The 17,031-nt window shown below is 51.8% G+C and overlaps 1 protein-coding gene across 1 annotated transcript in view; it reads right to left on the reverse strand.

The window, feature by feature from the left end:
- Positions 1-10,064, reverse strand: part of Itpr2 (inositol 1,4,5-trisphosphate receptor type 2) — a 128,707-nt gene extending 118,643 nt beyond the window's left edge. Inside the window, 1 exon segment of the mRNA XM_048335153.1 lies at positions 9,963-10,064. Within this exon segment, the coding sequence (XP_048191110.1) occupies positions 9,963-10,054 (92 nt within the window). The 5' untranslated portion in view covers positions 10,055-10,064.
- Positions 10,065-17,031: the final 6,967 nt, after the last annotated feature.

Genomic DNA, 17,031 nt, shown 5'->3' on the forward strand with positions numbered 1-17,031 from the left:
TCCCTTTAGTCACTTGTTTGATTCCATGTTCTAAGTCCTGAATTCTAAGGATAAAAAAAAATTAAAAGAAGGCAGGTATTGGTGGCTCATGCCTATAATCCTAACTACCCAGGAGGCTGAGATCTGATATATTGTATCTATAATATACATATGTTATATATCTAATATTTGTAATCTTATGTATCATATCCCAGTTATTATGTATATTATATGTATATGAAGAAAAAGTGTAAAGTAGGGGCTTGATTAACATTTCCTAGTGTCGTGTCTAGTTTTTCCCTTCTGCTCAGCATACCACAAAACACAGGATCTGACTTCCTCCCACACATGAATAGAAGTCTCTTTGCTGCCAGTATAAATCGAATCCAAGAATCTGGCAGCCCAATTGTCACCATGCCAGGCTCCTAGCATGAGTATTCTAAGCAACTCCTCGAGACTGGCAAAGTAGGAAGCGTTTTCTTAAAAGCGTTTGGACTCTTACAACAGGAATAGAAAAGTATGTAATAGGAAATGTTCTCTTTTCCTTCAATTAATATTACATTTCCTTAGCTCAGCACTGGTGGCTCACGCCTAGAATCCTAGCTACTCAAAGGGCTGAGACCTGAGGATCAGGGTTCAAAGCCAGCTGGGAGAGAAAAGTCACTGAGACTCTTATCTCCAAGGAACCACCAGCAAACTGGGAGTGGCACTGGGGCTCAAAGTGGTAGAGCGCTACTCTCTTGGCGTGAAAGAGCTCAGGGACAGTGCCCAGGACTCGAGTTCAAGCCCCACGACTGACCCCCCCCCAAAAAAAAAGTATAACATCAAGAGCGACTAAATGTGTCAGGGGTGAGAACACAGAACACCACTTTTCCTAGGATAACTTTAAGACAGATCCTGCCTTGATCACAAATACCTGCGATGTCAAAGAACTCGGGGGTGTCTCCCGTTAAGCAACTACGCTCTACGTAGAGTGTGTCTCTGTCTCTCTGCCTGCCTGCATGCTTACTGGACAAAGCTCTGCCAAGTTTCCTTACCATTGTGACGTGTGTGTGTGTGTGTGTGTGTGTGTGTGTGTGTGTGTGTGTGCCAGTCCTCAGGGCCTGGGCACTGTCCCTGGCTTCTTTTCGTTCAAGGCTAGCACTCTACCACTTGAGCCACAGCGCCGCTTCTGGCTTTTTCTGTGTCTGTGGTGCTGAGGAATCGAACCCAGGGCTTCATGCATGCTAGGCGAGCCCTCTACCTTCCCAGCCCTACTGTAATTCTTACTCTGCAATCAAAGCCAAAGACCTAAGGCTGAAAATCCAAACTGGAGGGTCTTTATTCCCAAAAGGAAACTTCACAAACCCTCAACTGGAATTGGTGACAAGCTCATCACACGATTTCTTTTCCCATTAACCAACCCAAAGCTAAAGTCCTCTAGACACACACAGTGAGACCAAAAGAGGACATTCTTAGGAGAGGAACACAAAGGTGCAGTGGCTATGTACATCTGATCATACAAAACAATACTTACGGAAATGAACTCCAGGGAATGGAAATAAGGTGTTTTTTTCTTTTATGCTGTTTATCTCTATGACTTTGAGAGGGTAACGGGAGCACAGAAATGGACTCTACAATTTGTGGGTGGGGATGGGAGGGGGGGGAAAAAAGCTAAGGGACAACACGAGTTCAAACCCAAGTACTAGTAGAAAGAAGGAAGGAATTCTAGGCAGGAAAGTCCATAAGACTCTTATCTCCAACGAACGACCAAAAAAACCAGAAGTGGAATTGTGGCTTAAGTGGCGGAGCGCTAACCTTGAGCAAAAAAGCTCAGAGACAGTGCCCAGACCCTGAGTTCAAGCTCCAGAACTGGCATAAGAAGGAAGGAAGGAAGGAGGGAGGAAGGGAGGGAGGGAGGGAGGGAGGGAGGGAGGGAGGGAGGGAGGGAGGGAGGGAGGGAGGGAGGGAGGGAGGGAGGGAAGGAAGGAGGGAAGGAAGGAGGGAAGGAAGGAAGGAAGGAAGGAAGGAAGGAAGGAAGGAAGGAAGGAAGGAAGGAAGGAAGGAAGGAAGGGAAAGGAAAGGAAAGGAAAGGAAAGAAAGAAAATAAGAAAGGAAAGAAAGAACTCAAACCCCCAAGGACAATTATTGGCCAACTCCACTCCTATGAGAGCTACAGAAAATGGGGCAGAAGTTATCAGCGGCCCAGAGCGAGGCGAACGCTGGCACTCGGAGTCTAAAGGGTACAGAACTGTTATTTCGGATGAGAAAAATAAAATAAAATAAAATTCTGGAATCAGGAGCCGTGGTCATCTCCCACGATGAATGAACTTCATGACACGGAATTAAACACATGGATAGAAAAGCCAGTGGGATGTCATGGCTATTATTTACCAAGCTGGGCTTTCTAGAAGGCCCCACAGATTTGCTCCAGTATTCAATTCCCTTCTAAGCAAGCTCAGGCCCCGTCCCCTCTCCCCACAGATCACACTGCAGCTTTTTGGTGGCTTTCTGTCATTCTCTTCAGCCTCCTGAATAGCTGGGGTGCCAAGAGCACCCGGTTTCTAATCTCTAGGAAGGTTACCGAATAACTCGTGGGCCTGTTTTATTGTTGGCTTTCCTGTTGGATTTTGTCGATCTGTCTACGAATTGGGGCTCTGTGAAAGGCGCAGGAAAATGCCATCGAAACGGTGTGTAACATAGGAAGAATTCTCTGCTCCCATGTCTGCCTTTAGTGACGACGTCATAACTACTCACTACCACCGCAAGGTCTCAGAGAATTAGAGAGCTTTGATGTATTTCATTCAAAACCAAAGTCGTCTTTTACTCTGAACTCAGGAAACAACAAATGCTGGAGGGGCTGTGGGGAAAGAGGAACCCTTCTCCATTGTTGGTGGGAGTGCAAATTAGTACAACCACTTTGGAGAACAGTATGGAGGTTTCTCAAAAAGCTCAATATAGACCTACCCTATGACCCAGCCGTACCACTCCTAGGCATCTATCCTAAACAGCAAAATCCAAGATATCAAAAAGGCATTTGTACTTCCATGTTTTTCGCGGCACAATTCACAATAGCTAAAATATGGAAACAACCCAGATGCCCCTCCACAGACGAATGGATCCAAAAAATATGGTACTTATACACAATGGAATACTACATAGCGATTAGGAATGGTGAAATACTGTTATTCGCAGGGAAATGGTCAGAACTCGAACAAATAATGTTGAGTGAGACAAGCCTAGAACACAGAAAACAAAGGGGCATGATCTCCCTGATATATGACTGTTAACAAAGGGAGACGGAGAGACAGTAGAGACCAAGTCTGTGAACACTGTATATGTTCTTGATACATTGTATATTGCATATATGTCAACCTGACCTAGACAAGGGATAGAAAAACAGGTCGTAAGATATCATAAGAAATGTACACACTTCCCTACTATGTAACTGCACCCTCTTTGCACAACACCTTGTAAAAAAATTTATGTCCAATTAATAAAAAAAAAAAAACCAAAGTCGTCTTTGAAGCCCTGCCTTCTCCAGTCAGCACGAAGAGATTTCTTTTTCCATATTTCACCCAAACATCTTACTCATAGGCAAAACCCTCAGCAGGCATGCTTGAATTCCAAGCACTCAGATACGAATGTAGCTTATGCTTGCTTTACTTGCTGAGCCCGCCCCTACAGGTGACTTTGGCCCTTATTAAAATACAAAATAGGAAAAGCAAGGATAGATGGGCGCTGGTGGTTCCCGCCTGTCATTCCAGCTACTCAGGAGGCTGAGATCTGAGGATTAAGGTTCAAAGCCAGCCCGGGCTGACCAACCCAAGACATTCTTACCTTGGATAAGGAATGGAACTGTTGGGACTGGGAAGGTGGCCCAGTGGTAGAGTGCTCATCTAGCATGCACGAAGCTCTGGGTTCGATTCCTCAGCACCACAGACACAGAAAAAAGCCAGAAATGGAGCTGTGTGTGGTTCAAGCAGTGGAGCACCAGCCTTGAGCAAAAAGAAGCTCAGGGACAGCGCCCAGGCCCTGAGTTCAAGACCCAGGACTGGCAAAAAGAAGAGAAGATGGAGCTGTGGCTCATGTATTAGCATTCCAACCTTCAACAAAAAAAGCTAAGACTGCAAGGTCCTAAGTTCAAGTCCCAGTACAGGCAGGAAGGAAGGAAGGAAGGAAGGAAGGAAGGAAGGAAGGAAGGAAAGAGAACCATAGGCCTTACGCTCCTGCTGAAATGCTTCTCCTGCTCAAACTCTTCTTCTTCCCATAATGTCCTGGGTGCCCACTCAAAACACTTCTTCCCATAATACCCTGGGTGCCCACTCAAACACTTCTTCCCATAATGCCCTGGGTGCCCACTCAAACACTCCTTTATCCCATAATGCCCTGGGTGCCCACTCAAACACTTCTTCCCATAATGCCCTGGATGCCCATTCAAACACTCCTTTATCCCATAATGCTCTTTCAGGGCAGGGCATGCAAAGCCATCAACCAATCAGTGCCAAGCCCGGGGGAGGAGCTAAGGGAGGCGTCCACACTACATACACAGTCCTCAGAGAAGACCCCATGCCCCCACCCCCTTGGAGCGTCCAATCATCTTCGTAGTATCTGAAAAGAACTGCTGTACAGTACCAAAGTCTTGACTCCGTGACTAATGATTTCACTGAGCTTGCAAACACTTCTTCAACACCTACCGTGCGGCAGGAACTGAATCAGCACACGAGAGTTCAAAGAACATGTGTGGGCACTGGGTGGATCATGCCTGTCAATCCCAGACACCCAGGAGGATGAGATCTGAGGATCCAGGTTCAAAGCCAGCCTGGGCAGCAGAGCCCATGAGACTGTCATCTCCAAGGAGCACGCAATAAGCCAGAAGTGGAGCTGTAGCGCAAGTGGTAGAGCGCCAGCCTTGAGAGAAAAGCTAAAGGACAGCACCCAGGCGATGAGTTCAAGCACTAGTGCTGGTGTAAGAAAAATAAAAATAAAGCATTGTGTGCGTGTGCATTCACAACACAACAGCCAACGTGACAAGCGTCTACACATGTCCCACGTGGCAAACCACAAATCCTCAAGGGAGGTTCAGCCTTTGGGATGAGAACTGACACCCAGCCTCTCTTTACATAAATATCCCCAGCACATCACAAGGGCTCAATAAACACTGAAGAAATAAAGGAATCAACCAACCAACCAACCAGCCAATCACTCCACGGTAGCTTCTTTACAAAGCACATTAATTGCTAGGAAGAGACACTTGGGCATGAATCATAAGATGAGCACATTTTCAACTGGACAATTAAATGTTTTCGGTAGTTTTTGTTTTTCCCCTGAACCTGATATTTTAGCCCGCCCTTCCTTCCTTTCCTTCCTTCCTTCCTTCCTTCCTTCCTTCCTTCCTTTCTTCCTTCCTTTCTTCCTTCCTTCCTTCCTTCCTTCTTTCCTTCCTTCCTTCCTTCCCTCCCTCCCTCCCTTCTTTCTCTCTCTCTCCCCCTCTCTCTTTCTCTTTCTTTCTTTCTTTCTTTCTTTCTTTCTTTCTTTCTTTCTTTCTTTCTTGTGCCAGTTCCAGAGCTTGAACTCAGGGCCTGGGCGCTGTCCCTGAGCTGTTTTGCTCAAGACTGGAAGCCACAATTCCACTTCTGGTTTTTTGGTGGTTCACTGGAGATGAAGAGTCTCATGGACTTTCCTGCCCAGAATAACTTCAAACCACAATCCTCAGATCTCAGGCTCCTCAGTAGCTAGGATGACAAGCGTGAGCCACCTGGGGCCCAACTAAACGCATGCTTATTTGAAGGTTCCTGGTAGGTGTGGGTGTGTGCTGCTATAAACGTCCAAACAGCTACCGTTAACCAAATCTTGATTTGAATTTTCTTGTGTGCCAGTAATGGGGCTTGCACACAGGAATTTGCACTCTCTGCTTGGCTTTTTCACTCAAAGCTGATAGTCTACCACTTGGACCACAGCTCCACTTGTGGAGATGAGAGTCTCACAGACGTTCCTGCCTGGCCTGGCTTTGAAGCACCATCCTCAGATCTCAGCCTCCTGGTCAGGTAGGATTACAGGTTAGAGGAATCTATTTCAAAAGACAATGAATAAAAACATTCGGTGGATTTATGACAAACACACACACACACACACACACACAACACACACACACTCCTTACCCAATCATGCTATGGAAGTTGATTCAGGCAATAAAAGTTCCATACTGAGTATAAAGGATTAGTAAAATAAACTAATATGCCTTGCATGTGTCAATAGGCTTCTAAAATTAAACAGACAGTATATTTTACAGGAGGAGCCAATTAGCCATCAAATGTGGCGAGGACGGATGGCCAGACAGCCATTTTCCCATAGCACATCTTAAAAATATCAAGGACATTAGGAACAATGACAAATATACAACTATTTCCATAACTTGCCATTTCCTTGTTGGTGGTTTTCCTCCAACAACCACAACCAGGAAAGGGCTTTATTTATGCTTTTTTAAAATGAATACTGTTGATTACTTTTTACTTTCAGTGGGGATGGATGGGAGCTCCCGTGAGCTTTGGAACACCAAAAAAAACCAACAACGTAACCATGGCCCAAACATGGCCCAAACTGCAGCTGGGCCCGGGTATGGGTGGCTCCCGCCTGTCATCCCAGATACTCAGATGGCTGAGATCTGAGGCTGGCTGTTCAAAGCCAGCCCAGGCGGGAAAGTCCGTGACACTCTGATCTCCAATCAACCAGCAGAAAACCAGAAGTGGAGCTGTGGCTCAAGGTGGTAGAGAGCTAGCTTTGAGTAAAAAAAAAAAGCCTCAGGGAAAACATCCCGGCCACAAGTTCAAGCCTCACAACTGACAAAAAAAAAAAATTTGTTTTAAAGACTATAGTTGGGATCACAAAAGTCCATATGCTAAAAGTGCTGGCATGTGGAGCTATGGGCAAATGAGGGGGTCATTTAAAAGGGTGAGCCCCAGGGAGAGGAAGTTAGGCCATTGGGGGGGCGTGGCCTCCACGGGGAGGGCCATGCCCCCAGCCCTTCCCTCCTCCTCTCTGCACCCATGGGCGGAGCCACCTGAAACTCCATACCTAATAGCCGAATAATACATTTTTTCCTTCGTGACAAATTACCTCAAGTGTTTTGGCATCATAATCATGGAAATCTGATGATGGCGGCAAAAAAAAGCATCCGATACAATAAGAATGCCTTCGTTTTGCCAGGACAAAACCAGTAGGGTTATTTCACAACAGTTGCAATTTTTCAGCCTCAAATTTCAACTATATGTATATATATATCGCTAAGGAGATCATTAGGCTTGACTTTATGTGCTCTCTGCACAGGCATTCAGGCTTATTTTTCTCGAGGCTTAGAAGTCTTCATGGGTACCCAAAGAAAAGCCCAGTTGGCTGGGGAATCTTGAGACAAGGTCAGAGTTGCAGATTGTGACATCAGTGTCTTCTTGCCCTTGACTTCGTTGCTCTGACCTCGAAATCAGGTCAGACTACAAGGCTGAAGAAGTTCTAGCTTCGTCATTTACCAGCCTTTTTTTTTTTTTCGTTGGAGGGAGTGGGGGAGGCGCTGGTCCTGGGTCTTGAACTCAGGGCCTGGGGCGCTGTTCCCAATCCTCTTGGTGCTCAAGGCTAGTGCTCTACCACTTGAGCCACAGCGCCACTTCCAGCTTTTTTCTGAGTCGTTTGTTTGGAGATCGGAGTCTCCTAGACTTTCCTTCCGAACCGGGCTGGCTTCGAACTGTGATTCTCAGATCTCAACCTCCTGAGTAGCTGGGATGACGGGGTGGAACCCAGCCTAATTTACATCTTTCGCCCTTCCACTATTTGTGTCATAAGTGACCATCCACAAGCGAACGTTAGCAACCATATGCTTAATAAGGAGTCATGCACATGCATACGTTTCCATGCATTTGGTCATGCATATTCATTAGGTCATGCATATTCATTAGGTCGTGCATATGCTTTGATTGCGTGCCTATGCACACCTTGCCTTACATAGGCACAAAGTACCCACCCTTATGCATATCCTTGCTGAGTCCGACTCTACTCTGTGGAGACAGGGCCTTGTTATCTGTCTGGGTCTGATAGTCTATTCCTAGTCTTTTTTTTTTTTCTTGCTATGTTGTCCACAAATATAACTATTGCTCAGTCACCCAGACAGTGAAACTGTAACAGCTCATTATCTTACATAAGTACTTACTGAGTCCAGCCCTTCCTATATTCACACTCTCTCCCTCTTCCCACACCTCCCCCCCAAAAAAGAAGCCACTGTGATTGTCTCCCTAAAACAGAAGATAAGCCGGCTCAGCTCGGTCCTGGAACCTGCCCAGGGTCGTGAGGTTTTGCAAATTTAAAAAAATAAATGGCTGGGATTCGATCTCTGCACCTCTTGCTTCTGGCTGCCCTCATGTTTTACCACAGCACTGAAACACCCCTAGGGGCGGGGGCGGGGGGGGAGCTAGAAGAATGAACTGTAGCAGAGTGTGTCTCCCAAACAGTGTCCGGGGACCCCAACCCTGAGCCAATGATATAACTTTTCTCAGGAACTAATAATCATGACTTGCCAACCAAGCAAGAGTTCTGGTCAATAAGTAAATAACAGGGATAGGAAAGAGATTACATTAAACTACCTCGCTTCTCTCTATCATTTGTGGTTATAAGCACAAGGATTAACCGTGACCCCTAGGTCTCAGAGCCCAGCAGGCCACTCTCCCTTCTACAAAGCCACAGGTACCCCCTCCATCCTCCTATCCACCATGAACCCCAAAAACCAACAGCCCAAGACAGCGATCACCAATCAAATATGAGAAGTTCATACCTCATATCCCCAAGACTGATTGGGAGAAATTATGAGATTAATAATAATAATAAACCAAGCAAATCAAAAAGTTTAGAAACCACCGTGGCTCAAATCTGTAACCCTGGGCTAGGAATATGGCCCTAGTGGTAAAGAGCTCGCCTCATATACATGAAGCCCTGGGTTCGATTCCTCAGCACCACATATATAGATAAAAGCCAGAAGTGGTGCTGTGGCTCAAGTGGTAGAGCGCTAGCCTTGAGCAAAAAGAAGCCAGGGACAGTGCTCAGGCCCTGAGTCCAAGCCCCAGGACTGGCAACAAAAACAAAACAAACAAACACATCAAATCTGTAACCCTAGCTATTCAGGAGGCTGAAACCAGAGGATCGCAGTTGGAAGCCAGCCTGGGCAGGAAAGTCTGTGGATGGGTAGGGCAACTTAGCCTTGAGTGAACAAAAAGCTCAGAGACAGAACCTAAGGCCCTGTTCAAGCCCCAGGGCGGGCACAACCACCCAAGCCAAGCACACACTGTGAATCACACACTAGATTGCAGTGTGCAATGGAACGACCCTGGGGTGCATCAAAACAAAGCAAGAACACACGGGGGACTAACCCCTGAAAGCCCGGGCTCACCGTGTGACCTGTGAACTGCCCAGAGCACCAGAGTCCCCCCCTAACTCCTGACTCAAACTCAAAGCGCAGCTGACGACCGGACCGACCCAGGGCCAGGTGGGAACAATCAAGAGAAGGGGAGAAAAATCAGACCCCCACCCCCAGCCCCACCCCCAGCCCCCTCCCTCTTTGGGGGAGGGGGGGGTGGCTGGGCTCCTGGCCTGGGTGTCACTTACGTCCAAGGCCAGAGAAGTGTGCTGATGGCCCAACCCAGGGCTGACAGTTCAATGGAGGGGGTGGGGGGGTGAAGGGGGAGGGGGGTTGGCTAAGGGGGACGGAAGCCAGCCCCCCCCCCTCAGAAACAAACGAAAGGAGGAGCAGCAGCAGCAGCCCGGGGCCGGGCCTACCCCGATCGGGGCTGGGGAAGGAACTTCCTCCTTGGCGGCTGTCTCTCTGGTCTCTCTCTCCCTCAGAGGGTTGAGGCTCTGGGCCCCGGCTTCCTGCGGGCGGGGGGGGCGGGGGAGAGGGGGGACCCCCGGGGTGGGGTGGGGGGATGGGGATGGGGATGGGGAGGGACGGGGAGGGCGGTGTCACTCACCCCAAGGTGCTGATGAAGCCGCTGACGGAGCCCTCGGCGTAGAGGGACACGATGTCCCCGATGGAGAGGAAGCTGGACATTTTGTCAGACATGCCGCCGCATGCTCCCCGGGGGGGGGGAAAGGGGGGTTACCGGGGATCCTCTCCGCGCCGCGCCCCGAGGCCGCCCCGGCTGGCTGCCGGGAACTCGCCCCTTTCCCGCCCGCCCGCCCGCCCGGTGTTCGCCTCACAGACTCGCTCGCGCCAGGTGGTGGCGGTGGCGGTGGTGGTGGTGGAGCGGCCCCCGCGGGGCGCGGGAGGCGGGGGCGGCGCGGCAGCCAATCAGAGAGCGCGGCGACGGGAAGGGGGCGGGAAGGCGGAGCCGCCGGGGGCGGGGCGGGCGCGCGAAGGGGCGGGGCTTCCGAGGCAGCGGCGTCCGGGGAATGGGTGGAGTGTGGAAGGGGGCGGTGCTTTGGGGGAGAGGCGGGGCCTCTGGCAGAGGGCGTGGCTGTGATTGGGTGGGGCGGGAGTGGGCGTGTCTCTTAGGGGCGTGGCCTCTGCCTAGAGCACTCCAAGCTGTCTAGGTTTCCAGATGGGAGCTACTAGGGCCCTGGCCTTTTATTATTATTTTTTATTATTATTATTTCTTATTATTATATCTTATTATTTCTTATTATTACTTATTATTATTTCTTATTATTTCTTGTTATTATTTCTTATTATTTCTTATTATTACTTATTATTTCTTATTATTATTTATTATTATTTATTATTGTTATTATTTCTTATTAGTATTTCTTATTGTTATTATTATTTATTATTGTCATTTCTTATTGTTATTATTTCTTGTTATTTCTTATTACTATTATTTCTTATTGTTATTCTTATTTTTTTATTTTATTATTATTATTTATGGCATCTTTCAAGCGATCTCCACAGGAAAAAAAAAAAAAGAGAAAGAAAATATCATGCTGAGTTGGAATCCTCCCTCGTTGGCAGAATCAGAGCTGGGATGCCAGGCCTCAGCTGCAGCCCATACATCTCCATGGCAACCTTATCAGTGTTGAGGGTCTGAACACTGGATGCCAGGATCCATGCTTATCTCAATGGCAACAGGCATTGAATACACTTAGCAGTGAGTGACAGGCCAAGATGGGTGGGGAGATAACAGACCCAATCCTTTTCCACAGGAGAGCCAAATAAGAAGGGTTCAAACTGCAATCCACCATCTACTTTTGGTTTGTTTGTTTGTTTGTGTGGCTGATCCTCAGGCTTGAACTCAGGGCCTGGCCACGGTGATTAGATGCACTGCCCTGTCTGCCCATCTTGTGTCCTGCGGGTTGGCCATCCTCCCGCATCTCTGATTGGTAGCTTCTAGGGTAATTAGGTGTTTGGGGAAGGCAATGCGTGATTGGTCAGTCAGGTCTGGAGACCTTCTGATTGGTGGTTCATTCCTCCTCATCAGCTGCTTCTACTATTTCCTTGGGAAGATGATGGAAAGTGGAACAAGCTGTGGGGGGGGGGGGGAAGCAAAGACAAGATGTGTTCCAGGGGACCCCAGAATCTAACCAGACACTTCCCTGTTGACATTTTCGGGGCTTGTCTTGTGTTGTGGAGTTTCTGGAAGGATATTCTGTGGGAAACAGATGGGCCAGTCCTGGGTCTTGAACTCAAGGCCTGAGCGCTGTCCCTGGCTTCCTTGTACTCAAGGCTAGCACTCTGCCACTTGAACCACAGCGCCACTTCTGGCTTTTTCCGTGTCTGTGGGGCTGAGGAATCGAACCCAGGGCTTTATGCATGCTAGGCGAGCGCTCTACCACGAAGCCACCTTCCCAGCCCACTTCTTCTTTCATTGTGGTACTTGAACTCAGATACTGAGTACTGCCCTGTACATTTCTCACTCAAGGCTGATGCTCTCTAGTCTTTGAGCCACGCACCCCCACTTTCTGGCTTTTTGCTGGTTCATTGGAGATCAGAGTCCCACAGGCTTTCCTGCCCCGGGCTGGCATCGAACCGTAATCCTCCGATCTCAGGCACGGCACCCCGGCTAGCAGGGTCACGGAGGCCCTCGTGGCTTGATCTGTGGTCCCTTGCGTGGTGACCCTTGCCCTGCTTTTGACTCGGTGGCCTCCTTGCCTGTCCAGTGTCTTCTGGGTTGTGAATCACCCTCGAGGTCCTTGCTCCGGTGACTTGGTAACTTTCCACCGGGATTTCCCTCACTGAGTCCTTTTGGGGTGTCTACTGAAGGACTCGAGGGCCAGCTGTGGCTCCCGGCTACCCTCGGCCACAGGCGGTGCAATGATCAGCAATGGTGACCACCAGCTGCTTCTCCCTGTCCAGCTGTGAGTGTCCAGCCGGTTAGCCGGCACCCGGGCTCCCCCTGGAGGAGACTCCACGCCAGTCCACGCGGCTCCCCATGACACACAGCCCTGTCACACACACACGTGCACACACACACACAATTATATAAATCTCCAGGTGCCCCTGGCTCCCGCCTGTCATCCCAGCGACTCAGGAGACTGAGATCGGAGGATCCCGGTTCAAAGCCAGCCCCGGGGGAAGGAAAGTCCACGAGATCTTTTTATCTCCAAGGAACCTGCACAAAGCCAGAAGTGGAGCTGTGGCTCAGTGGGGTCGAGCACCAACCAGCCTTGAGCACCAAGAAGCTCAGGGACAGCAGCCCAGGCCCTGAGTTCAAGACCCAGGATCAGCATGGCAAAAAATAAAGCTTTCCACAGGTGGAGGCAGCATAACACCTTGCTTCCTTCTCTCCCTCAAATAGGGAACCCCCCTCCCGAACTGTCAGAGGGAAGGGCACCCCCCCCCCGCAATGTTCAGAGGGAAGGGAGCCCCACCCCACACTGCCGGGAGGGAGCCCGATGCACGCAGGTTTGTTTAAAAATGTGTGTGTGTTTGAAATGTGTGGCTGATGGATGGATCACCCCAGCCTGGGGACCTGGTGAGGCCTGGGAGGGGCTGAGGAGGGGGAGTGGTGCGGGAGAAGGGGTGAAGGTCCTCCCTCCCTCCCTCCCCGTCTCTCTCCTCTCTCCTCTCTCTCGCTGATCGCGGGACTTGAACTCAAGGCCCTGGCCTCCCGTCCCCAAGCTCCTCTCACTCCAGCCTGGCGGCCTCACACGCGGACAGCAGGTGGCGCTGTGGCGCTGCCGGGACCAGACAGCTGGGAGGCGCCGACCGGGACCGGGGGGGCGGGGCCAGCGGGGGCGGGAGTGGGGCTGGGGGCGGGGCCAGCGGGGGCGGGGCGGGGCTGGGGGCGGGGCCAGCGGGGGCGAGGCGGGGCCGGGAGTGACTTCAGGCAAGGGGACACACGGGGGGCGGGGCAGGCCGGGGGCGGGGCCTGCCGGAGGCTGGACCTGGGCCGGCCGGAGGCGTGGCCGGCCGGGGGGCGTGGCCGCCAGGGGGGCGTGGCCGGCCGGAAGCTGGGCCTGGGCTGGCTGGGGGCGTGGCCATCCGGGGCGTGGCCATCGGGGCGTGGCCGCCAGGGGGGCGTGGCCGGCCGGGGTACCCCCAGGTCGGGCGGGCTGAGGGCTGGACCAGGCTTGGTTCCCACGCCCTTAGCGGGGCGCCCGCCTCGCACTTCCCGGTGCCTGGCACCCGGGGCCGCCCGTGCCCGTCACCCTCCCGCTGCCCGATCGGGCCGGGCCGGGCCCACCGCGGGGCAGGGCCGAGCTGGAGAGACCCCCGCCCCCCCACCCAGGTAGGGAAGGAGGGCCGCCGGGGGAGGGCGGGAGGGCGGGGCGGTGCTCTGCGGTGTGGACTCATCCTATCCTAGCCTATTCTATTCTATTCCATTCCATTGGGGGAGGGGGGCTGGCCGGTCCTGGGACTTGAACTCAGGGCCTGGGCCGCCCATCCCTTGCCCAGCACGCAGGAAGCCCTGGGTTCGATTCCCCAGCACCACATAGATAGAAACGGCCAGCTGTGGCTCATATTGGCAGAGTGCTGGCCTTGAGCAAAAAGAAGCCAGGGACGGTGCTCAGGCCCTGAGTTCAAGACCCGGGACTGGCCCAAAAAGAGAAAGATAAAAATATAAAAATGTAGAGACATGTGCCAAACAGGCCATGGTAGGTAAGATGGAGAGGAAGGAGCCGGGGACCCCCCCCCCCCAGTTATGTGTGTCATTATCTGTGCACCACTGGACTCCCTGCCCTGTCCCCCCTCCCCCCCCACCCTGCCCACCCCCGACCAGGGGTTGAAGCTGGGTCCTTTCCAATTCACCGGGTGGGCATTGAACAGGGAGAGGACGGGGTGCACTAGAGAATCAAAGTGGGGCTCAGCTGATACACACAAACACACACGCGCACACACACACACACAGACTCCATCCCACCCGCCAGGGTGGGGCCGGCCACAGACAGGGCTGGGCCCCACTGTCTCCGGGACTTTGACCCTTGAGCTAGAACTTTCTGTGCTGGGGTGGCTGTCAGTCACTGCACCTGAGAGTTCAGGGTTTACCTGGCGTGTTGGGGGGCGGGGGGGGGGGGGCCTATTGGTGGGGGGGTTTTCATTGAAACCCCCACGCCTGTCCTCCCAGACACCCGGAAGGGAGGCTGCGATCTGAGGATGGCGGTTCCAAGCCAGCCCCGGACAGGAAAGCCCATGAGACTCTGGTCTCCAATGAACCAGCAAAAAGCTGGAAGTGGCGCTGTGGTTCAAGTGGTAGAGCGCCGGCCTTGAGCATGAAGAAGCTCAGGGACAGCGCCCAGGCCGTGAGTTCAAGCCCCAGGGCACACACACACACACACACACACACACACACTTTGGACTTATTTCATCCTTCATGCCTTTAGCTAAGCTGAGATGATCCCAAAGGTCCTGGGTTCAAGTCCCCAGGACTAGCCTTTCCCAAAACAGTGAGGAATCACTCCCTGCCCACATTTCTTCCTCTGGATTCTTGTCTGCAGAGACCCTCCCCACCCCTTCATCCCAGGAGGAGGACTCTTCCTTTTCACCACACCTAGCTTCCAGAATGTTCTGTCAGGAAACCATCCATGTGAGCAGAACATAACAAACTTCAGGTAGAAAGCAGCCGAAGCCAGAGTGCAAGTCCGTTGTTGTTATTGTTTCTGTTTTGTTGTCGGTCCTGGGACTTGAACTCAGGGCCTGGGCGCTGTCCCTGAGCTTTTTCCACTCAAGGCTGGCGCTCGACCCCTTGAGCCACAGCACCCCTGCTGGCTTTTTGCTGGTTCATTGGCGATGAGAGTCTCACGGGACTTCCCCGCCCGGGCTGGCTTTGAACCCTGATCCTCAGATCTCAGCCTCCCGAGTCGCTGGGATTCCAGGCGTCATGGCGTAACTGGCATCCTGCTTCTCCGTGTTCTTTCTACCCTGGGGACCCCGCCTCTCTCTCCCTGTGGAACTGGGGGGTGACCTGCATGCAGCCAGCAATGCAGATGACAGCGCCGCCATCTCCATCCTCTCCACCCTCGTCAGCTTCTTCATCCTCTTCACCCTCCTCATCCTCTTCAGGGTGCCAGGCTCCTGGCATTGTTTACCCGGTTCCACACCTTGACACACCCAGTGTGCCAGGCCAGTGAGGTAAAGGGCGCCCCGGGGCTGACTTCCTGGATTGTGAAATCGGCCTGTCTGCCGCGCTGCTTCTTGATCAGACAGAGAGTTGGAGAGAGAGAGAGAGAGAGAGAGAGAGAGAGAGAGAGAGAGAGAGAGAGAGAGAGCAACAGACAGGCAGAGGGGCAGAGACAGACAGACAGAGATGAAGACAGAGTGAAGGCCAGAGAGACAGGCAGACAGACAGACAGACAGAGGCACTGAGAATCACAGACCGAGATAGAGACAGAAAAAGAGAGAGGCTCAGGCTGGCTTTGAACTGTGATCCTCAGATTCCCCAGAATTCAGCCTCCTGACTAGCTAGGATTACAGGTGTGAGTCACCCCCCGCCCAATACATATAATGGAAGCATCTAGAAGACATTTGAGTTTGTCGGTGAACGCTGTTGTCTGGGGTACAAAGCTCCACTCTGCTGTTTGTCTCCCTGTATTCGTTTTTCTTTAAGCGTGGCTCGTTAATAACATAACCAGTCATACACGAATCCTCCCATTTCTGCCTTTCTTCTGATGCACGGAAGGGAATATTACTATGCCTGGCAAACTGCAATGGCTCACTGGAGGTTTATCCCATCCTGCCTGCCGTGTGTAAGGACAGTGGCTATGAAGTATGTTCCCCGATTTCTCCCTCCCTTGAGCTAAGTCTCTGCTGAGGAAAGGAGTGACCCAGCCAGGCTCTGCCCTGCTTGCCCCAAGTGACTCTGTGGCTGGGAGTTGACCCCAGTTGACATTTCCCCCGTGTGCATTGTCTTAAACGCGGGGTGACCCTGAGGCTGGGGTTGGCCGGGCAGATAGAATCACACTGCCCGGGAACACGGCCAGGGACATTTTCTTTTTGCTTTTCGGTCGGTGATGGGCTTTGATCTCAGGCCCTGAGCTCTTTTGGGTCCCGGGCTGGCTGGCGCTCTACCCTTTGAGCCGCAGCGCCACTCCTGGTTTTCCTGAGCACCAAGAAGCTCAGGGACAGCGCCTAGGCCCTGAGTTCAAGGCTCAGGGGACACACACACACACACACACACACACACACACACACACCATCTGGGCTTCTTCCATCCCTCCTGCCTGTAGAAGCTAAGCTGAGATGATCCCAAAGGCCTTATTCTATTTTTTTTTCTTGCCAGTCCTGGGTCTTGAACTCAGGGCCTGAGCACTGTCCCTGGATTCTTTCTGCTCAAGGCTAGCACTCTACCACCTGAGCCACAGCACCACTTCTGGCCATTTTCTGTATATGTGGGGCTGGGGAATCGAACCCAGGGCTTCATGTGTACAAGGCAAGCTCTCTTGCCACTAGGCCATATCCCCAGCCAAAGGCCTTCTTCTTGGGGCTTGGTTTTGTACACACACCTTGAGAGCAAGTTCACCGGGCGGATTTCATTGGCCAGTGCCTGGCTCTGCTCACCCCAACTGCAACCTCATTGGGCCTCCAGGTGCAAGGCCCGCCTCCTCACCCCGCCCCACCCCCCCCCAAGAGCCAGGCCCCTGTAGATGTGCTAGCAGGCTGGAGACCTT

This window comes from Perognathus longimembris, chromosome 27 (genome assembly GCF_023159225.1).
Source record: "Perognathus longimembris pacificus isolate PPM17 chromosome 27, ASM2315922v1, whole genome shotgun sequence".
NCBI classification, from domain to species: domain Eukaryota; kingdom Metazoa; phylum Chordata; class Mammalia; order Rodentia; family Heteromyidae; genus Perognathus; species Perognathus longimembris.